We start from the raw sequence: 23,951 nt of genomic DNA, 5'->3' as shown, positions 1-23,951 counted from the left end.
CTCCGACCGCCTCTTCCTGTAGTAAAGTTGAGCTATACCAATAAGGAGCTGCTTTGACACGCTGCTCCTGATTTGTGCAGCCCGGCTTTACTACAGGAAGAGGTGGTCAGAGCTGACCGCGAATGAGCGCGTCCGCGATTCGCGAACCACAAATGAGCGAACCACTGTATATACTCGAATATTAAGGGGGAAAATGTGAACTCTAACATACACTGATGGTTTTTATTCAAGTGCTGCCCAGCTGTATACCCATCCACCCCTACCAAACCTAGCGTTGGCCTCTCCCCAGGTCCACCTTAAATCCTAGTAGGCCAGTGGCGTGGTGATGCATACCAGAATGGAAGCGGTCCCTCCCTTCCCCGAGGTGAAGTGTTGGGTCCTGTCCCAGCTCTCAGCTGGCTGTGGAATCGCCACCCCTTCCTTCTCTCCCTCTCTGCTGTAGAATCAATGCGCACATCCTCCCTCCCTCTTGTAGAATCAATGCATGCCCCCTCCCTCCATACAGCAGAATCACCGCGCACCCCATTTCTTCATAGAAGCAGCGTAGGCCGAAGTTAGACTAAGAGGATCACTCCTGCCCCAACTCACCCTGCTGGACAATCAGTGACTAAGGTAGGAAGCCTATGCTGCTTCTCTGGAGGGGGTGTGCATTGAATCTACAGCAGTGAGGGAGGGAGGGGCATGCATTGATTCTATAGCAGGGAGGGAGGGGGCAAACATTGATTCTACAGCAGGGAGGGAGGAAAGGAAGGGGCACGGAGTGATTCTACAGCTGGCTGACAACTAGGACATGACAAAACACATCACCTCGCAAAAGGAAGGGATTGCTCCTGTTATAGCTTGGCTCACACCACCATTGGATCACCAGGATTTAAGGTGGACCCAAATATAAACCAAGACTCCCATTTTGAGGCCTTTTTTGGCACAAAAATCTCGGTTTATATTCGAGTATATATATCAGTATTTTAGATTAAGAGCAAAAAACTTAAAACTTATTAACGGAAGGCTTTAACAGTTGAAGGTTTGGTATACCGATTCTACAGCCATGATCAACATTTTACAATACAAGTGTATTATGCAAGAACAAAAGACTGAGAAGGGCACCTGGGGTCTGTCAGTATTTTGTCAACAATCAGGATACTTAAGTATAAATGGCAGGGGTGGGGGAATCAGCACTGGTTATTTACATCAGTAAATTGGCTACGTAGTGAAACCACAAGGAGGAGAGAAAAAAAAGCAGATCTCTCTTGCTTTACCTGCATAGCACTCTTGCCCATTTTCACTACTTCAAATAATGTGACTGGATCCCCTTCACCATTTTGCTGAGGATGGCCATTAGCTCTTCCCCGTCCTGGTCCTTTGGTACCAAGTTCTGCACGACTCTTTTCACCCGGATACTTTCGAGGCTTCTTATTTGCAGACTAAGAATGGAAATGAACAAAATTTTAAAAGCCGTATGCACATATGAAAACTAATATAAGAACTCAAAAGCAGAAAACTATGATCTGACAAAAAAACAGTGAGCAAATAATTGAAATTGTGTACCATGTTTACTTTTCAATTACTGAGAACTGGCAGCAGCCATTCAGAGAGTGGCGCGGGGCCAGACAGGGAGCACAAAAAGCTAGCCATTGGCTGTGAGATCAGAGGTAGCCATCCAGGGAAGGAGAGACTCAGCACGGGGCAGGAGCGTGGAAAGATCACTCCTGCCCCATACACCGCTGGACAACCAGGGATTAAAAATGGTGAAAAAGGTACACAGGAGGGGGGGGTGTTTAAAAATTGTTAGTTGGCCAGGACAGGAGAAGGGAGGGATCCCTCCTGTCCCAACCTACCACCAGAGGGGGTACAGGGTAGAAAGGTGGGACAGGGTGCAAAGCTGGTAGGAAGTGTGGGGTTGGGTGCAGAGCCTGGCAGGTAGCGAGAGGGGCTGGGTACACAGCCTGGCAGGAGTGAGGGGGGGCTGGGTGCAGAGCCTGGTAGGGCAGGGAGGGGAGAGGACTGGGTGCAGAGTGCAAAGCATAGCAGGGGAGAGCACTTGAATATTAAGCCCCCTTCATATATTAGAGTCAACTATTTTTCATCCTTTTTGGGGGGGTCTCAACTTACACTTCTCCCTCCGAAACCGCAGTTTCAGTATCCGCGGATTTGGTTATTCGTGATTTTTTTTTTTTTTTTTTTTTAAATCGATTTTAATTTTGGGGATACGGTTCCAGGGAGTCTCAGAGGGCTTAAGGTAAGATCCTGGATTCCGGGGGAAGGCAGGGGGTGGGTCAGAACCGGCCTGAATATTATTTGTGTTTTTTTAATATTCGCGGACCGGTTCTGCCCCTAACCCACCTGAATATTGAGGGAGAAGTGTATATTCGGGTCGACTTATATTCGAGTGTATACGATAATTCTCTCACCAGTCTGGATCATGAGACTTCAAAAGTGGGATAAAGACCACTGAAAACTGTAGATTCAAACTGAATTTTGTTATTTTTCAGCCTTCAACACCAAGTCATCGTAATTCTCTAGTTCAAAGTATCAAACTCAATCACATAAGGGGCCAAAATCTAAAACACAGGCTAAGTCACAGGCCAAATTTTTTATTAAGATACTTAGTCTTATTAGAAGTATAGATCCTTTCTCACCCTGAGACACCATTCCAGTGATTCACCTGTTTTAACCTCATAGATGTTTCCATACTGAATCCCAACTTTATTCAAATTGTCATTCTAGGCATAAGCAGCGGAACACTTTTTTTTTTCGGAGAGGGGGGGGTCGAAAGCACTGCCCCAGACCCCACCCAATCTCTGCCCCAGACCCCAGACCCATAATAGTATTAATTGTAATACCATGTTTTTCATTCATTTTTCTTATATACTGTGCCACAATATAATCTTATTAACAACTCATAATGGTTAACCACAAAATTAAACTACACAAAGCACACTGTATGCTTCTCAACATTCATTCCTACCAAAACACCTGGCCATGGCAACACATACAGAACACAGATAACCCCTATGCAAATATGGGACAAAAAACTAAAAGTACAAATATATACAAACGAAACCCTAAGATGCAAGACACTGCATGCAGTACAAGCCCAGAGAAATAGAAACAAATGCATTTCTTCCTGAACAGTGCAAAATATAGACAGCAGATGTAAATTTTCAAAACTGACACAATTCAATCACTAAATTGAAAATAAAATAATTTCCCCTACATTTGTTGTCTGGTGATTTTGGTTTTCAAACCATCTTTTCCCAATCTCTGGCTGTACTTCCTTCTATGCTCTTAACTGTGTATCCAGGGCCACCTTAACCATTTGCTGTTTTTCTCACCTTCACTTTCTGCCATAATCCATCTTTAGCATTAACTTTTAACATTCAACTTTCTTCTCAAAATCTATCTCCTTTTCCATTTCTTCCCTTCACATCTATCTCCTCCCTCTTTCTGCTCCCCTATTCTCATCTATCCATAAGAAGCATTTCTTCTTATCTCTTCCCTGCACACCCACTGCTGTGCACCATCTCCTCCCTCTGTCTCCCCTTCAACTCCATCCCTGTGAATCATCTCATCCCTCTTCCATTGTCAGACAACTCTGTCTACCCCCTTCCCCCCTCATCTTTCTCCTCTCCTTCCCATAACCTAGAATCTCTCTCCTCTCTCATGGTCGGGCATCTCTCTTCTTCCCTCCCTGAGGTCCAACATATCTCTCCTTCTCTCCTCTTCTTTCTGTGGTCTGGCATCTCTCTCTCGCTCCTTCCCATTCCAGTGGTCCAGCATCTCTCTCTTCCCTCTTTCCATCACCCTTCTCCATAATCTGACATCTCTCCCCTTCTTTTAGTCATCTCTCCTCCCTCCCAGTGTAAAATTTCTCCCTCTCTCTTCTCTTCCACTATCAAGTCCAACAATTTTCCTCTTCCCCATGTATACCATCTCTCTTTCCCTCCCATTCCACACACTTATTTCCAAGAATTTTCTTTTTCTCTTCTCTCAGCCACCGGCAGCATCTCTCTTTCCCTCCCTTCCGAACCCCCAGCCCGTGCAGCCTCTGTCCTTCCCAACCCCCTCCCAGCCCGTGAAGCATAATGTCCTCCTTGCTTTCCCAACCCCCCTCTCCTCACTGCCCATGCAGCATGTCCTTCCCTCATTTCCAATCCCATCCCTCCCCTCTCAGCTGGATCCTACCTATCCCCAGTTCCCGATTCCCCCACCTACTACCTATCCGTCACTGAAATTTAAAATCTTTAAGCAGCCAACAGCACAATCAAGTCAGCCTCCCTCAGTCAGCCTGCTCCAGAAGTGTTCTTTCTGCAATACTTCCTCTTCCAGCGTAGGCAGGTCGCTGAAGAAACTACACTTTTGGGGCAGGCCAAGGCAGGAGGCTGGCTTTGCTGTGCTGTCAGCTGCTGAAAGATTTTAAATTTCAGCAGTGGTAGGTGGGGTAGTCAAGGAGGTTCCTGGAGAGGGTTTCACTACAGTGTAGTGTCAGACACACAGTCACCGCGGGCCGCATAAAACGGCCAGGAGTGCCAGATTCGGCCCACAGGCTTTGAGTTTGACACAAGTGCTCAAGTTCCACACAAATATAGTGTGCAGCTTTGCAACTGGAAAACATAGCCAAACAACAAGAGCGGATGGATACATATTAATAGGAAAATAAACCAAAAAATAATTGACAATTAAACAAAAAAAATGTTTTTTCATTCTCCCACTAGTCTATTAGAAGAACATACCAAAGCAATGACAAGTAGAAAATACTTACCTCCTGGAGAAGGACCGAGATTGTCTGGCAAAGTAACACAAGAAAATAGAGTAAATTCTGCACTGATCACAGAGGAAAGTGTTTATGAACAACTTGAAAAACTGAAGGTGGACAAAGCGATGGGACCGGATGGGATCCATCCAAGGATACTGAGGGAGCTCAGAGAGGTTCTGGCGGGTCCTATTAAAGACTTATTCAACAAATCTCTAGAGATGGGAGTGGTCCTTGGGGACTGGAGGAGAGCGGATGTGGTCCCTATTCACAAAAGAGGTCACAGAGATGAAGCTGGAACCTATAGGCCAGTAAGCCTCACTTCAGTTGGAAAAATAATGGAAGTGTTGCTGAAAGAAAGGATAGTGAACTTCCTAGAATCTAATGGGTTACAGGATCTGAGGCAACATGGCTTTACAAAAGGTAAATCATGTCAAACGAACCTTATTGAATTTTTTGATTGGGTGACCTGAGAACTGGATCAAGGACATATGCTAGATGTAATTTACTTAGGGGTCCTTTTACCAAGCTGCGGTAGGGGTTTAACGCGTGTAATACAGCGCGTTAAACCGCCTGCCGCGCTAGCCACTAACGCCTGCATTGAGCAGGCATTAGTTTTTTAGCCGACCGCGGGGGTTAGCGCGTGATGAAATGTCCAACGCGCTAACCCCGCTAGCGAGGCTTGATAAAAGGACCCCTTAGATTTCAGCAAAGCCTTTGATATGGTTCCTCATAGGAGGCTCCTGAACAAACCTGAAGGGCTGAAGTTAGGACCAAAAGTAGTGAATTGGATTAGAAACTGGCTGTTGGACAGATGCCAGAGGGTAGTGGTTAATGGAAGTCACTCGGAGGAAGGAAAGGTGAATAGTGAAGTCCCTCGGGGTTTGGTGCTGGGGCAAATCCTGTTCAATATGTTTGTGAGTGACACTGCTGAAGGATTAGAAGGAAAAGTTTGTCTTTTTGCGGATGATACCAAGATTTGTAACAGAATAGACACCGAGGAGGGAGTGGAAAACATGAAAAAGGATCTGCAAAAGTTAGAGGAATGGTCTAATATCTGGCAACTAAAATTCAATGCAAAGAAATGCAGAGCAATGCATTTGGGGATTAATAATCAGAAGGAACCATATATGCTGGGAGGTGAGAGGCTGATATGCAAAGACGTGGAGTGATAGTGGGTGATAGTGTCTGAAGATCTAAAGAGGTGGCTGCTGCCAGAAGAATGCTGAGCTATATAAAGAGAGGCATAGCCAGTAGAAGGAAGAAGGTGTTGATGCCACTGTACAGGTCTTTGGTGAGGCCCCACCTGGAGTATTGTGTTCAGTTTTGGAGACCGTATCTAGCGAAGGACATCAAAAGACTTGAAGCGTTCCAGAGGAGGGCGACAAAAATGATAGGAGATTTGCTCCAGAAGACATATGAGGAGAGACTGAATATGTATATCCTAGAGGAAAGGAGGGACAGGGGAGATATGATTCAGATGTTCAAATACTTGAAAGGTATTAAGGTAGAACACAATCTTTTCCAGAGAAAGGAAAATGGTAAAACCAGAGGACATAATTTGAGGTTGAGGGGTGGTAGATTCAAGAGCAATGTAAGGAAATTCTACTTTACGGAGAGGGTGGTTGATGTGTGGAATGTGCTCTCGAGAGAGGTGACAGAGTTCAAAGAAGTGGGGGATGAACACAGAGGATCTAGAATCAGAAAATAATAGCTCCTCTTTACTTGGTTAACAGATTTTCTTTAGCTTCTTATAGACATAGTAGAAAAACTCATCCCTTGTTTAACTCTTTCTGTTCAGGGCTGCAAAAGTAAGAAATTTCTAAACCACACATTAGCGTCCCAAGCAGCTCTTCATGATAAAGAATTTCAAACATTCCTGCTTACAGTTTATTCTTTTTTTTTTTTCTTTTTTTTTTCAAATATTTTTTATTCTTTTTTTAAATTCTTACATCAAGTGAAATACATGTAATACATTCAATTATGAAAAAACACTTGAAATTACTATTAAATGTTCTTACAATGTGAATTAAATAAACCCTTTATCAGAATTTTATATCATATTAATATTACAATAGTTTTCCCTCCCTACCCCTTCTATATGTTCTATACATGTGTTATTATATCTGATCAATAGAATAATTTGTCAATGGTCCCCATATTTTATTAAATTTTTTAATATAACCTTGTTGTAATGCCAATACTTTTTCCATTTTATATATATGACAAATTGAATTCCACCAAAAAGTGTAATTCAATTTAGTGTAATCCTTCCAGTTCTGAGTAATTTGCTGTATAGCGACCCCTGTTAAAATTAATAAAAGTTTATTATTGTTAGCTGAAATCGGACTTTGTGTTCTCATTGCTGTTCCAAATAATATTGTAACATATGATAGTCCAACATGATTTTCTAATAAATTATTAATTTGGGGCCAAATTAATTTCCAAAAGGAATTAATGCAGGGACAAAAGAATAGTAAATGGTCCAATGTCCCCACTTCTATCCTACAATGCCAGCATCTATTAGATCTACTACTATCTAATTTTTGTAATCTCGTAGGGGTCCATAAAACTCTATGTAATATAAACAACCATGTTTGACTCATAGATGCTGATCTTGTAGTATGTATTCTCCAGGACCAAAATTTTTGCCATTGAGATGGAGAAATTATCTGTCCTATCTCAATACTCCAAATATCCCTAGGTCCTGATCTCTTTTTTTTGTTTAAAAATTCGTTTATATTCTTATACCATTTTGCGGCTTGGTGTCCTTGAAAATCCGCCTGAAAACAAAGGATTGGTAAACTATATTGAGTGTTAAGATTATTCCATTCAGGGAACCCTTCCTGAATGGCCTGCTTCAATTGCATCCATTTAAAATATTGTGTTTTATCTAATCCAAATTTTTGTTGCAATTGTGAAAAACTAAGCAGTGATCCATTTACTATTATATCTTTTAAAGTACGTATATCTGCTTTTATCCATTGTTTCCATACTATTTTAAATCCACCAATTTTGATCCTGGAGTTTACCCAAATAGATTGATTTAAAGATTTAGTCAATGGATCTTTTGATAAATTGCTTATAAATCTTAATGTTTTCCATGTATCTGTTAGAATTCTATGATCTTTATATCTCCTAGGTATTGTTATACTAATGAAATGTTCTGGATGTAAAGGGAACATGAGGCGCCATTCTAAATATAACCAGTCGGGTACATTTTCCATGAGATCTGGGAGGATCCAATACATTCCTTGTCTTAAAATATAGGCTTGATGGTACCTATAGAAATTTGGAAAATTTACCCCTCCTTCCTTAATTGTTTTTTGTAATGATGCTAAAGCGATTCTTGGTCTTTTCCCAAACCAAACAAATTTTGTTAGTACAGTGGTGCCTCACACAACGAACTTAATTCGTTCCAGGAGCAAGTTTGTTATGCGAAAAGTTCGTTATGTGAAACGCGTTTTCCCATAACAATACATGTTAAAAAAAATAATTTGTTCTGTAGCATAAAATATGCTAAGATGACATAAAAAAAGATACATTTTTTGTTATTATTTTTATTTAGATACATCTAAAAACATACATCTCCCTGTCCTTTTACTTCCACTATCTTCCTATCCCATCTCTATTCCCTTTTGTCCCTCTCCCCATGATCAATCATCTCACCACCTCTCTCTGCCCTCACCCTCAGGGTTCAAGATTGCTTCCACTCTTTTTCCTGTTGTTCTCTCTGCCTGTCACCCTATGATTTAGCATCCCTTCTGCCCTTGTCCAATATTTCCCCTTCTCTCCCTCCCTCTCATCCCCTGCTCTAACATGTGCTTTCAGCGGCCTTCTCCCCCCTTAAGCGTCTTTTCTTCTCCACTCCACCTTTCCTCCCTCCCTGCCTCCACCTTTGTGGCGCTTTTGCACCCGACCGACAACAGAACAGGCCCGGTCGGACAAATCTCCCTGTCCTGTAGCCGCGAATCTAAATTACCTTCTTACAGCAGCTGGATTATTGAAGCTGCTGTAAGAGGTAATTTAGATTCGCGGCTACAGGGCAGGGAGGTTTGTCGGCCGGGCCTGTTGTCGGTCGATCGGGGGACCTGACCAGCTGTGCACATTCTTCGGGGCGGACCGCCCCCTACCCCCTCTTTCGTTCGCCATTGCCTTCTTCCTACCTGCCCTGCCGCAGCCGCACACAGCCGACCGGAAGTCTTCCTGATGTCAGCGCTGACGTCGGAGGAAGGGAGGGCTTTGCTTAAGCCCTCCCTCCGACGTCAGCGCTGACATCGGGAAGATTTCCGTTCGGCTGTGTGCTGCGACAGGGCAGGTAAGGAGAAGGAGACTACCCCCGCGGCTCGACCAACCCCGCTGCGATCCAACCCCGCAGGAACCCCGGAAGGATGCAGCTCGGGCGACTTCGTTGTGTGAAACGAAGTCCGTTGTACGAATCAAGACATAAAGTTCGTTGTGCGCAGCGTTCGCTGTGCGAGGCGGCCGTTATGCGAGGCACCACTGTATACTGTTTAACTTTTTATAAAATGACCCCTGAAAAAATATTGGAATCATACTCATTTGATAACAAACCACAGGTAAAATCATCATTTTAATTGTTTGGATTCTTCCCCACCAAGAAAGATGTAAAGGATTCCATTGCTCGCACATTTCTGTTATTTTCTTTAATAAAAGTTTTTCATTCTCTTTAACTGTTTCATCAATTGTATTTTTTATAAGAATACCTAAATATTTTAGTCCTTCCTCTTTCCATTTAAATGAATATAAATCAAATAATCCTTTGGTGCAATGGATATTAATTGGAAGAACTTCAGATTTTCCCAATTGATTTTATATCCAGAAAATTTTCCAAATTTTTCTATTAAATTAAGTAGATGTGGAATGGTGTCTTCTGGTTCTCTTAAATATAATAATATATCATCTGCATATGCAGATAATTTAAATTCCCAATTAGAAAATGTGATTCCCTTTATTCCCTTAGTTTGATTTATTGCAATTAATAAGGGTTCTAGAACGATATCAAAAAGTAAGGGAGATAAAGGACAACCTTGTCTAACTCCCCTTAGCAAGTTAAATTTATCAGATAAGTTATTATTTATATTTAATCTTGCTCCAGGGGAGCTATATAATGTTTGAATCATTTTAATAAAACCAGGTCCTATACCAAACCATTCTAGAGCTTGATACATAAACTTCTATTCTACTCTATCAAATGCTTTTTCTGCATCTAATGATATTAGAAAAGCTGGATCATTCAAATTTTTTGCTAAATTTAGAGAATGAAATGCTAATCTAGTGTTATGTGAAGAGTGTCTTTTAGCAACAAATCCTGTTTGGTGTATATCAATAATAAAAGGAAGAGCTTTTGCTAATCTTATAGCTAGCACTTTAGCAATTAATTTAGCATCTACATTCATCAAAGATATAGGCCTATAATTTGTTATCAATGTTGGATCCCTGTTTGGTTTTGGTAAGACAATTATAACAGAATCAGCCATAGTTCCTGATATATTTTCATTGTTTATTTGATATTGATATAAATTTAATAGATAAGGTAATAAAATATTTTGAAATGTTTTATAATATTCAACAGTATATCCATCTCCACCTGGAGCGGATCCAACTCTAAGAGCTTTCAATGCTGATTCTATTTCTTTTAAAGATATATGTTCTTCTAAACTTCCTTTTATATGATCCGGAATATTTGGTCCAATAAATGCCTTTAAAAATTCTATACCATCTTGTTCTTTATTTTCATAAGTATCAGAAGTATATAAATCCTTATAAAAATCAAGAAACTGTTTTATAATATCTTCATTGCTAGTGTGTGTATTGCCCCGTTTATCCTTAATTGCAATAATCTTAGATTTTCTTTTTTTTGCTTTAATATTCTTTTTTTTTAATTTCTTTATTCATTTTAAAGCCATAAGTAAGTGCACAATATAATACAATCATATAACTCTATAAAAGCACTTTAATACAATTACAACTATAATTTATGACAAAAAGATATATCACCCCTCCATAATTATATCCAAAAACTACCCTCAAATTGAGAAATTGAAAAATACATTCCAACCCGCCCTCCCACCTACCCACCCTGGACATGTATGACCAAAGGGCATAATCACCAATCACTCTTTGCAAAATTTTGTCAATGGCTCCCAAATCTTCAGAAAATTTTGGTATCGCTGATGTATGGCCATATTACGTTCCATCTTAAAAACGTGACAGACTCTCACCAAAAGAAATAGTTCAGTCTATCCCAGTTTTTCCAATTCCTTAGAATAAGCTGTATGGCAGCCCCTGTCATAATAAAGAGAAGCTTATTATTGTGAGATGATATTTAGCTTTTAGCTCTCATCATAGTGCCAAATAGCACAGTGTCATATGTTAGTGCCATTGGATTTTCCATTACTTTGTTTACCTGATCCCAAATGGATCTCCAAAATTGATGTATCAAGGACAATAAAATAATAAATGAAATAATGTCCCAGGTTCGAGATGACAGTGCCAACACCTATTAGACTTGGAATTATCTAATTTCTGTAACCGAACTGTGGTCCAAACTGCTCTATGTAACAAAACAAAACAAGTTTGTCTCATAGATGCAGACACCATACATCTCATCCTCCAAGTCCAGATTCGTGGCCATTGAGACGCAGTAATCTGATGTTTTATCTCAATGCTCCAAATGTCACGAAGACCAGTTTTTGGTTTCTTATTCAAAAATCCAGATATTAATTTATACCACTGAGCGGCCTGGTGACCCAGAAAATCTGCCTGGAAGCACAGGAACGGCAAATTATGCTGATTTTAAGATTTTTCCAGTTAGGGAACCCCTTCTGAATGGCCTTTTCTTACAAACAGTTTAGAACACAACCGAAGACCTATATTTTTACAAAATATCTGACTACTTAACTTACTTTATTTCTCCCATTGTGACCATTGTTAGTAATCTTTTGTAAACCGCATTGAACTAATGGCTACACGGTCTATAAGTACAATGTAATGTAATATTGAAGAACTAAGGCCAGTACTGGGCAGACTTGCATGATATGTGTCTATATATGGCCTTTTGGTTGAGGATGAGCTGAGGAGGGCTTCAATGGCTGGAAGGGTGTACATGGGCACAGTACCGGGTAGAGCTTTGGATTTTTGCCCAGAAATAGTTAAGAAAAAAAAATTAAATTGAATCAGGTTGGGTAGACTGGATGGACCATTCAGCATTTAAATGCTGTATAATATGCCTACATCTCAATTATATAATGCTGTTTTTTTAAAAAAACCAGTGAGGTGGGGTGACCCCTAAACTTTGTTTTAATTAAAATTTTGTGTGTTTTTCCTTTTTATATAGCCTTGCAGACAAACAAAATGTATTAATTTTACTAAACTAAACTAAACTAAACCTTAGGTTTGTATACCGCATCATCTCCGCAAGCGCAGAGCTCGGCACGGTTTACAGAGGTTAGGAGGAAAAGGAAACTACAAAGATGGATATGGGAGAGGGAATAAGAAGATAGGGAGGGAACAGGGTACTAGAGAACGAGGGGTGATTATATTTTTGAAAAGAGCCAAGTTTTCAGATGTTTACGGAAGGATTGGAAGGAGCTAACATTTCTGAGCGGGGATGGGAGGTTGTTCCAGAGTTCTGTGGTTCTAAAAGGGAGGGATGTTCCAAGTTTTCCCGCGCGGGATATACCTTTTGTAGATGGGAAAGATAGTTTCAGTTTTTGGGAGGATCTAGAGGAGAGTGGGTTAGAGGAATTCCAAAGGAGTGGGATAACGGGGGGTAGGATGCCATGTAGAATCTTGAAGGATAAGCAGGCACATTTGTAGAGGACTCTGGAGTATACTGGGAGCCAGTGAAGCTTGGAGAGGAGAGGGGAGACGTGATCAAACTTGCCCTTTGTGAAAATAAGCTTGGCCGCGGCGTTCTGAATTAGTTGAAGTCTGTGGAGGTTTTTCTTAGTTAGGCATATATAGAGGGAGTTGCAGTAGTCCAGTCTGGAGAGGATGGTGGATTGAACGAGGATGGCGAAATGAGAATGGTGAAAGTAGGATCTTACTTTCCTCAACATATGGAGGCTAAAGAAGCATTTTTTTACCAGGGAGTTGAGGTGATCACTGAAGGAGAGGGAGGAGTCTAGGATGAAGCCTAGGACTTTGCTTGAAAACTCGAGCTGGAGAGTGGGGCCGGAAGGTAGTGGAATGGAGGAGGGTAAATGGTCTGAAATAGGGCCGAGCCAAAGTAGTTTTGTTTTGGACTCATTTAGTTTCATTTGTACAGATTGGGCCCAGGATTGGAGGTTCGTGATACATGAGGATATGTTTTCAGTGAGGTTAGAGAGGTTCGAGTCGGTCTCAAGGAGGATGAGGATGTCGTCAGCGTAGGAGTAGAGAGTTTCTAGGGGGGATAGATGAAGTAGTTTCAGAGAGGACATGTAGATGTTGAAAAGGATAGGGGAGAGGGGGGAGCCTTGCGGGACTCCACATTTCGGCTTCCAGGGGGGGGATGAGGTACCGTTTGTGTTTACGGTGTAGGAGCGGAAGCGTAGGAATTTCGAGAACCAGTCTAGGACAGTGGAGCTTATGCCTATTTCGGAGAGTTGGAAGATTAGGATGTCGTGGTGAACGACATCGAAGGCTGCGGAGAGGTCGAATTGAAGAAGAACAGCAGATTTGTTACGCGATTGGAGTTGTTGCACTTTAGAGATTAGTGAGGCCAGGAGGGATTCGGTGCTGAAGTTGGGTCTGAAGCCGAATTGGTGGGGTAGGAGGATAGAGAATCTTTCTAGGTAGGAAGAGAGTTGGGTGGATATGATAGATTCTAATAGCTTGGTTAGGAGAGGGATATTTGCTATAGGGCGGTAATTTGATGGAGTGGAGGGATCAAGGTCGGCCTTTTTCAGTAAAGGGGACAATGAAATGTGTCCCATGTCGGGGGAGAAAAGGCCCGATGTTAGGGCAGAGTTAATAAGTTCAGTGAGGGAAGCGATGGCCTGTGTAGGGATATTCTCGAATAAGTAGGAGGGGAAAGGGTCCAGCGAGCAGGTACAAGTTTTTAATTTGAGGCAGAGTTTGGAGACTTGTGGTTCGGAGACAAGCTCGAAGGAGGTCCAGGATCTGTCGGCAGGGATGGGAGTGGATACAGGTGAGGTAGGGTTGAGATCAGTAGAGGTCAAGGAATTATAGGAGACTGTGGGGGGGAAGGAGCATCTTAGGGTGGTAACCTTTTCGTTAAAGAAATTTGCAAGGGCATCGGCTGATAGAGATGGTGGGAGCAAAGATAGGTCATTTTTTTTTGTAGTTAGGGAGCGCCAGATGTTGAACAGCGCACTGGTCTGGTTGTTGGATCTCGAAATCTTATCTCCGAAGAAGTTTTTCCTGGCTTTTTTTAATGTTGAATTGTAAAATTTAATATTAGCTCTCCAGGTCCGTCTATCTGAGGGAGATTTAGATTTTTTCCATTTGCGCTCCAGAGCGCGACATTTCTGTTTCAATTCTCTGTGGAAAGGTAGGTACCAGGGAGCCTTTCGGGGGTAGGAGATGGTTTTGGTGGTTAATGGGGCAAGGGAGTGGTAGGTGGACTCGGAAAGGGCGGTCCAGTTATGCCAGTGTGATTCGGGGTCTGTAGGTCTAGGGTTTGAGGAGAGTTTGTTGAGGAATTTGGACCAGAATAGATTGCTCGAGGTTTTTTTGCGGAAGGTTATGGGATGAGAGGAATGGGGTGGGGAGTGAAGATGTGACATGAAGATGGGGAGGCAGGTGGTCCCTAAGAAGTGGTCAGACCAAGGGACTTGTTCCCAGCGAGTGTCATCGGTTGAGGTTTTGAAAGCGGTAAGATCAATAAAAGAGGTGAGGTCTAGAGTATGTCCTTTTTCGTGGGTTGGGGATGGGGTGGGTGAGGGAAAGCCTAGGGAGGTAAGGAAGTTGTTGAATTCGGAAGTATCATTGTTATTGGTGTCGTCGAGGTGGAGATTGATGTCACCAACGATTAGAAGTCTTTGGAATTTAAGGAAAGCAGATGTTATAGTCTCGTAGACGAGATTGGAAGATTTGGTCCAAGGGATGGGTGGTCGGTATAATAACAGGATGCCCAGTGGGTGGGTGCGGAGTTCGTCATTTACTGAGGCAAGTAGATATTCTAGGGAGGCATGGGTGCCCGTCTCAAGGAGCTGGACGTCGAAGAAAGATTTGGAGAGGAGTGCAAGGCCACCACCTTTTCGGTTGGGTCTGGGGGAGAAGAGGCCTTGGTAGCCATGGGGGAGGAGTTCGTTTTGTGTGAATTGATCGTCTTTGGCGATCCATGATTCTGTGATGCACAGGAAACCAGGGTTGAGCTCATCTAGAAGATCTTTCAGGATTTGGGTCTTATTGCACGCAGATCTGGCATTACAATAAAGTATCGGGACTGGGGTGAGGGAGTCCGGGACAGTATTGGGAAGATTGGCAGGGGGTAGGGGCTTCAGGGAATCTTGGTTGACTTTTCGGGGGTTTTTCTTGGGAGGGGAGTTTCTGGTGCGTATCAGTGTGGGGATTCTGAGTCCGGGGCAGATGGTGTTGGTGTTTGCAGGGTCGAGTAGGTTGGGGGAGGGAGGTTTCAGACAGAGGGAGGGATAGAGAGGTGAGCAGAGTAGGAGGAGAAGGATCCAGATGGATGGATTCATGGTGGGGTGTTTGGTGTGAGAGAGTCTGCAGCGAGAGGGGATAGAGTTGGTTAAGGAAGGAGCAGGGGAAACTTAAGTCGGGCTGGCTAATAGCGGGGCAAGTAAGGGAGAGCCTTAAATTTTTAATTTTTTTTTTTTTTTTTTTTTGGAACTAGGGGGGCTATATGAGAGGGGGCAGTTGGTGTCTAGGCGCTTTCCATGTGGTGCCTAGAGTGGGAAATGGGGCAACCGAGAAAGTGGGAGACTGGTAGGAAGCCTCCAAGGCAGAGGAAGGAGGAAGCTTCCCCCATCGTGTTCCTCCTTCCTCCACCCGACGCCATTCGAGCAGGAGGTTCTGCCCTGCGCTGCTGACTCTGAGAGCCAGCTCTACTTCAGCCCATCCGAGGGCTGCACAAGGCCAGCGTGACCCGGCCTCTCTTCAGCCCACTGCGGGCCGCCGAAAGCTTTTTCTACGCTCCAGCGCCTCCAAGGCAGAGGAAGGAGGAAGCTTCCCCCATCGTGTTCCTCCTTCCTCCACCCGACGCCATTCGAGCAGGAGGTTCTGCCCTGCGCTGCTGACTCTGAGAGCCAGCTCTACTTCAGCCCATCCGAGGGCTGCACAAGGCCAGCGTGACCCGGCCTCTCTTCAGCCCACTGCGGGCCGCCGAAAGCTTTTTCTACGCTCCAGCGCCTCCAAGGCAGAGGAAGGAGGAAGCTTCCCCCATCGTGTTCCTCCTTCCTCCACCCGACGCCATTCGAGCAGGAGGTTCTGCCCTGCGCTGCTGACTCTGAGAGCCAGCTCTACTTCAGCCCATCCGAGGGCTGCACAAGGCCAGCGTGACCCGGCCTCTCTTCAGCCCACTGCGGGCCGCCGAAAGCTTTTTCTACGCTCCAGCGCCTCCAAGGCAGAGGAAGGAGGAAGCTTCCCCCATCGTGTTCCTCCTTCCTCCACCCGACGCCATTCGAGCAGGAGGTTCTGCCCTGCGCTGCTGACTCTGAGAGCCAGCTCTACTTCAGCCCATCCGAGGGCTGCACAAGGCCAGCGTGACCCGGCCTCTCTTCAGCCCACTGCGGGCCGCCGAAAGCTTTTTCTACGCTCCAGCGCCTCCAAGGCAGAGGAAGGAGGAAGCTTCCCCCATCGTGTTCCTCCTTCCTCCACCCGACGCCATTCGAGCAGGAGGTTCTGCCCTGCGCTGCTGACTCTGAGAGCCAACTCTACTTCAGCCCATATTTCATTATTCTTTTCTGTACCATATTTCACTACTGCCTTCTCCTGTTTAGTTGCTAAACTCTTCTCTGCTTTCGCTTTGTTCAACACCAAACTGTACCATATTTCACAATTGTCTTTGCTCCTTGTTTAGATGCCAATCTTTACTCTGTTTTTGCTTAGTTCAGTACCAAATTGTACCTTATTGTACCTTATTGTACCAGTTTTTGCTTAGTTCAGTACCAAATTGTACCTTATTGTACCAGTGTCTTGCCCCTGTTTAGATCCTACACTTTTCTCCATTTGCCTAGTTCAGCTCCAAACTGTATCCTCTGTATAAGAGCATGTGAGCGAGCAATAGAAATCTAACCCACTGCCTTAAAATAAATTTATTTTCTTCTCTTTTGGTTGCCATGAGTTAAGCAACTGGAAATTCCCAAACTATTATTCAATGAAGATTGTATCTATCTCTAAAAGGGCGGGGCTTAAGAAATCATATGCTGGGGGCATGTCCGAGCTCTAGACAAGATGGACACCTGAACTCTTTTCTCCTCCTCAGCTCCTACTAACTTTGAAAGCTGGACTTATTTTATCTACTTGAAAACAACTTTTTCTCTTCTGCACTAATCAAGGAAAATGTTGTCAAAACCATGTAAAATGGATGTGACAGCCAACTCATCTGCTGGTCTGAAAAGAACCAAACCTGATCCTCCAACCTCAAAAAATTGTCACCTGAAAAAAAAAGCTGCAACTGCCAGTGACAGTAGATGAGCTGCGAGCCCTGAGAGAACTAACTACCAAACATTTTGAAGCAACAAAGGAATTAAAAGATGATTTGGCAGAAATTAACACCTCACTATCCAATTTCCAGATGCGCATAGAAAAGCTTGAATCTCGTGCTCATGCTACAGCCCTGGAAATAGCACAAACCCAGAACCACATGGAAAAACAAATTAAAAAAACTAGAACAGGATTTGGAAGATCGGACCAATAGGAGTCGTAGAAATAATTTACGTATTATTGACTTAAAAGAAGGAATTGAAGGAACTGATATGAATAATTTTCTGAAAAAATGATTGCCTAAAGTACTGAATTTAGATCCTGATTGCACCATTGACATTGAACGCTCTCATCGAGTGCCATCAAGGATGCATCAAAATCAACCTTTCCCCCGCCCAATTGAACTCCTGTGCTTCCCGCAAGCCCTTCAATTACTCACCGTGGCCAGAGCACACACCCGTCTCATCATAGATGGAAAAAAAAGATTCACATTGTTCCTGATCTGGCTCAAACCACCTCCAGGAAAAGGAAATCCTTTCTAGTCATGCGTCCGAGGCTGAAATCCATGAATGCTCGTTATGTCTGCAATATCTAGCACACATGATTGTCACCATCAACAATGCCACCAAAGTGTTTGATTCACTTGACCTTCTTCAGGCTCATCTGGATCAGCTTCAGTCGCAGGGCAAGGGAACCTGACTGTCTTTTCTTCGCTCATCGGTTCTTGTCTGAGCGCTGCTATGGTTCCTGTTACCGTAATTTATCCGACTCTCTTTAACCATTCTGACTTTTCTTGCACTGAGTTCTTTTACTACTTTAATATTGATGTTCTTACGATGAACTTTCGATTTTCTATAAACTTGTTTAATTCTTGTTTTCGCATGTGCTGTTGGCAACCATTCTGATTTGCTTGCCTTTCCCGCACTCACCACGACTCCATTTTCTATGAAATAAATTGTCCCGCTGTGAACTTAGAGCGCCGCAATGATTTTGACTTTTAAATTATTTACTGTATTGGTCTATTTTCTATAATAATTGACTCCCATTTCATCTTTCTATCCATTCTCTGTCCGCTTACAATAAGGTTTTCCTCTCCTATTTAACCCCACTTATTAACACATGCGCTGTTATTTTTCTGTTTCCTTGCAATTTATAAAAATATCATTTCCGGTAAGCTGACCTGCTTTTTCCACTGTTAACTGTTATTTCTTATTTACGATAAATGTGCTTCCTTTCTCTAAATGATATTTACTCTTGCGATATAGAATCTCATTTTACTTTGATTATAACTCTAGTTTATCTCAGTCTTTATACAATAATCTATTTGCTCATAGTATTCTGATTTTTTGATCGCCTTTATCCTTATGTTCACTCTGTCTCCTAATCTCTCTTTTACTGTACCGGCTATCCTTTTGTCTTTATATGCTTACTTCAGGACTTTAACTAAGCTGTTCTTTCTTTTATTTCTGAACTGATTACTTCTTATCTTTATTGTATTTACATTTCCTTTCACTGTATTCACAGATTCTTTATTGTAAACCGCCTAGAAGTCGCAAGATAGCTGGCGGTATATAAAAATAAAGTTATTATTATTATTATTATCTGACTTGTGCAACCTTGCTTCTGGGCTTTATTATTGACATAAAGCAATGTTACTTACCGTAACAGTTGTTATCCAGGGACAGCAGGCAGCTATTCTCACTAGTGGGTGATGTCATCCGACAGAGCCCCGGTACGGACGTCTCACAAGCACGTGTTGCTTGTAGAAACTTAAAAGTTTCTAGATGCCCGCACCGCGCATGCGCCGGTGCCTTCCCGCCCGGAGATCCGGGCGTGTCTCCTCAGTTCAGGTAGCTAGCCTGAGAAGCCAACCCAGGGGAGGTGGGTGGGACGTGAGAATAGCTGCCTGCTGTCCCTGGATAACAACTGTTACGGTAAGTAACATTGCTTTATCCCAGGACAAGCAGGCAGGTATTCTCACTAGTGGGTGACCTCCAAGCTAACCTCAGTGGGATGGAGGGGGAGTTGGCGACTTAAGAGAATAAATTTTTCAATACTGTTTGGCCAAACTGTCCATCCCGTCTGGAGAGAGTATCCAGACAATAATGTGAGGTGAATGTGTGAACCGAGGACCAGGTGGCAGCCTTACAAATTTCCTCGATTGGTGTTGATCTGAGGAATGCTACTGAGGCTGCCATTGCTCTGACCTTATGGGCTGTGACCTTACAAGGAAGTGATAATCCAGCCTGGGCATAGCAGAAAGAGATACAAGCCGCCATCCAATTAGAGATGGTGCGCTTTGATACGGGTCTTCCCAACTTATTAGGATCGAAGGAGACAAAAAGTTGAGGAGTGGTTCTGTGTGGCTTGGTGCGATCCAGGTAGAAAGCCAAAGCACGTTTACAGTCTAGAGTGTGAAGGGCCGATTCTCCGTGGTGAGAATGGGGCTTAGGGAAGAATACTGGAAGTACAATGGATTGGTTGAGATGAAATTCGGAGACCACCTTAGGCAGGAATTTCGGGTGAGTGCGGAGGACCACCTTGTCATGATGGAATACTGTGAATGGTGGATCCGCCATCAATGCCTGGAGTTCGCTGACTCTGCGAGCGGACGTAAGGGCTACAAGAAAAAGCACTTTCCAGGTGAGATACTTAAGAGGGGCCCTGTTGAGTGGTTCAAACGGGGGCTTCATGAGACGGGAAAGGACTACATTGAGGTCCCAAACTACTGGGGGTGGTTTGAGAGGAGGGTTAACATGGAAGAGTCCTTTCATAAATCTGGCGACCACCGGATGGGCCGAGAGGGGTTTCCCTTGTAGGGGCTGGTGGAACGCCGCAATAGCGCTCAGGTGGACTCGTATGGATGTAGACTTGAGCCCAGATTGAGATAGGTGTAGGAGATAGTCCAGCACGGAGGATAAGGAAGCTCGCTGAGGTTCCTTTGATTTAGAAACACACCATGAGGAGAATCTAGTCCATTTCTGGGAGTAGCATTGTCGAGTGGCGGGCTTCCTGGAAGCTTCCAAGACCTCCCTCACTTCTTGTGAGAATTGGTGAGGGGTTACGTTGAGAGGAACCAAGCTGTCAGGTGGAGAGACTGCAGGTTGGGATGAAGCAGTGACCCTTGATGTTGAGTAAGTAGTGAAGGAAACACTGGAAGTGGTACTGGTTCCCTGCTGCTGAGTTGAAGTAGGAGGGAGAACCAAGGTTGTCTGGGCCACCAAGGAGCTATTAGAATCATGGTGGCCTGTTCGAGTTTCAGCTTGACCAGAGTCTTCTGAATCAGCGGGAATGGTGGGAACGCATATAGAAATCGTTTCCCCCAGTTCAGTAGAAAAGCATCTGCCTCGAGGCGATGAGGAGTGTAGATCCTGGAGCAAAACTGAGGCAGTTTGGAGTTGTGGGGAGCCGCAAAGAGGTCTATCTGAGGCGTCCCCCACTGTGTGAAGATTTGGTGAAGGGGGCTGGAATGGAGAGTCCATTCGTGCGGTTGTAGCAGACGACTTAGTTTGTCTGCTAAGACGTTGTTCTCCCCCTGAATGTAGACAGCTCTGAGGAAGGCGTTGTGGCGCACCGCCCAGTCCCAGACTCGTAGAGCTTCCTGGCAAAGGAGGGCCGAGCCCGTGCCTCCTTGCTTGTTGATATAATACATGGCGGCCTGATTGTCTGTGCGAATGAGGATCACCATGTCGTGAAGTAGGTGTTGGAAAGCTTGGAGCGCATTGAAGATGGCTCTGAGCTCCAGTAGATTGATTTGATGTAGTCTTTCCGCACTGGTCCAGAATCCTTGGGTGCGGAGACCATCCAGGTGGGCCCCCCATGCATAGTTCGACGAATCGGTTGTGAGAACTTTCTGATGGGGGGGAGAGTGCAACAGCAAACCTCTGGATAGATTCGAAGAGGTCATCCACCAAAGTAGAGACTGCCGAAGAGCAGGTGTGACTAAGATGTGTTTGGTTAGTGGATCGGACGTCTGATTCCACTGTGATGCCAGGGTCCACTGGGGGATCCTGAGATGGAGTCTGGCAAAGGGTGTCACATGTACTGTGGAGGCCATATGGCCCAGGAGCACCATCAGTTGTCTCGCCGGTAGGGTTTGGCGAGTAGACACCGACTGGCAGAGATGAAGAAGAGACTCCATGCGTTGCAGAGGCAGGAATGCTCGGAGTCGAGTGGTGTCCAGGACCGCTCCGATGAAGGGGAGGGACTGGGTGGGTTGTAGATGAGACTTGGAAAAGTTGATCTCGAAGCCCAAATTCTGGAGGAAGTAGGTTGTAGCCAAGACCGCCGAAGTGACCTCTGGGGCTGACGGGGCCTTGATGAGCCAGTCGTCGAGGTATGGGAACACCTGTAGACCCCTGTCCCGGAGTGCCTCGGCCACTACCACCAGGCACTTTGTGAAGACTCTGGGGGACGAAGAGAGGCCGAATGGTAGCACTCGATACTGTAGGTGCAGATTTCCCACCCGAAATCTGAGGAACTTTCGGGAGGCCGGGTGAATGGGGATGTGAGTGTAGGCCTCCTTGAGATCCAGGGAGCATAACCAGTCGTTCTGCTCGAGGAGGGGGTATAGAGAAGCCAAAGTCAACATGCGAAACTTCTCTTTGACCAGAAACTTGTTGAGGGCCCGAAGGTCTAAAATGGGTCGCAGGTCGCCCGTTTTCTTCGGGACGAGGAAGTACCGGGAGTAAAACCCTCGGTTCAATTGGTCTGACGGGACCGGCTCGACAGCCCGAAGCTGAAGTAAGGTTTGGACTTCCTGAAGAAGAAGGGCGGTCTGTGTCGAGCTTGAAGGATACTCTCTTGGAGGATGGTCCGGGGGGACCCGATGGAAGTGAAGAGAGTATCCTTCTCTTATGATGGTAAGGACCCATAGGTCCGTGGTTATGGCCTCCCATCGATGGTAAAAAAGATGGAGGCGGCCCCCTATGGGAGAGGCTGAGGGGTGCAGAACGGTGTCGGTTATGCTCCCAGGAGGGGAGTCAAAAGGGCTGGGGAGCCTTAGGTGCAGCCGGTGGCTGAGGTTTTTGCTGAGACTTCTGGGGAGGTTGTCTCTTCGCAGGTTGTCTCGCAGCAGGCGTTTGTCTGGGCATGTAACGCCGCTGGTAAATCAGGGGTGGCCTGGAAGGTCGAGACTGTTGAGGTTTGGGTTTGGGCCGCAGGATGGATTGAAAAGATTTTTCGTGATCCGACAGCTTCTTGGTAACAGTTTCGATAGACTCATCGAACAGGTCAGCTCCCGCACATGGTACGTTGGCGAGTCTGTCCTGGAGGTTGGGATCCATATCGATTGTACGGAGCCATGCCAGGCGACGCATGGCTACCGCGCTTGCGGCAGCACGTGCCGAGAGTTCGAATGCATCGAAGGAGGATTGCATCAGCTGGAGGCGTAATTGGGAGAGGGAGGCTACCACTTCCTCGAACTCGAATCGAGCTTGGGTGTCTATGAACGGAGTGAACTTGCGGAGCACCGGCAAGAAGAACTCCAGATAGGAAGAGAAAAAGAAATTGTAGTTCAGCACCCGTGACGCCATCATGGAGTTTTGATAGAATTTTCTACCAAATTTGTCCATCGTTCTCCCCTCTCGGCCCGGCGGTACAGAGGCGTAGACCTGAGAGGGATGAGAGCGTTTAAGAGAGGACTCGACCAGTAGGGATTGGTGGGAGAGTTGAGGGCCCTCAAACCCTTTATGGTGCACGATGCGGTATCGAGCATCGAGTTTGCTGGGAATCGCCGGTATGGAGTACGGTGTTTCGAAACACTGCATGAAGGTCTGATCCAGCAATTTATGCAGGGGGAGCCGAAGCGACTCCGTTGGGGGGTTAGGTAAATGCATGGTGTCCAGATACTCTTTGGAGTATCGGGAGCCCGTGTCAAGGGTCACATCCAGATCATCCGCCATTTGTCGGAGGAATGATGAGAAAGACAATTGATCCGCCAGCGTCGGTCTGTGGGACGGGCTGGAGGAGGAAGAGGCCTCCGGATCCATGGACATCGGGGAGTGGCAAGGAGAATCGGGTACGGGTGTCTCCTCGTACTCCGGTCCCTCCGGAGGGGACACCTCTGATGAGGAGTATCCCATACGTTGCAGTTTTTTCTGCGGTGACACCTCCGAATGGCGTGAAGAGTGCCAGGATGAGTGTCTTGATCGGTGCCCGTCTCGGTGGCGGGACGGGGATCGGGATTGTCTGTGCATCGCATGGTCTCCTGAGGCCCCCAAGTGGTGGATAGGGATGGAAGCGGTGGATCGCAACTGGGGTTGCGATGCGGATTCTTGCGATGCTACCCAAGTCTGGTAAGGAGTACGGAAGAACTCTTCCTGACTATGCCCAGGGCTTTGAGTATCGATCGGAGGTCTGGTCCCATGTTGGCGCGGAGGCGTAATGGGCTCTAATGGCGGCATATCGGTAAGCGAGGCTTGCCGCATGGGCATCGCCGCCCTCCCCCGTTCGTCCTCGTCGGTTTTCGAGGTCGAACGGCGTGGAGGAGGGGGAGGGGGCGGACCGCCCCTTTGGACCGGTACCGGGAGGTCACCCTGTATGGCAGCGATGAGCCCGGGTC

At 45.1% G+C, this 23,951-nt stretch overlaps 1 protein-coding gene across 1 annotated transcript in view; it reads right to left on the bottom strand.

The window, feature by feature from the left end:
* The window catches only part of STAG1 (stromal antigen 1), a 2,074,316-nt gene that overhangs the window by 1,790,054 nt on the left and 260,311 nt on the right, over positions 1–23,951 (bottom strand). The window contains 1 exon segment of the mRNA XM_033958034.1: positions 1,257–1,421. Coding sequence (XP_033813925.1) covers positions 1,257–1,421 — 165 coding nt within the window.

This window comes from Geotrypetes seraphini, chromosome 9 (genome assembly GCF_902459505.1).
Source record: "Geotrypetes seraphini chromosome 9, aGeoSer1.1, whole genome shotgun sequence".
Lineage (NCBI taxonomy): Eukaryota > Metazoa > Chordata > Amphibia > Gymnophiona > Dermophiidae > Geotrypetes > Geotrypetes seraphini.
This window is presented reverse-complemented; position numbering and strand designations above follow the sequence as displayed.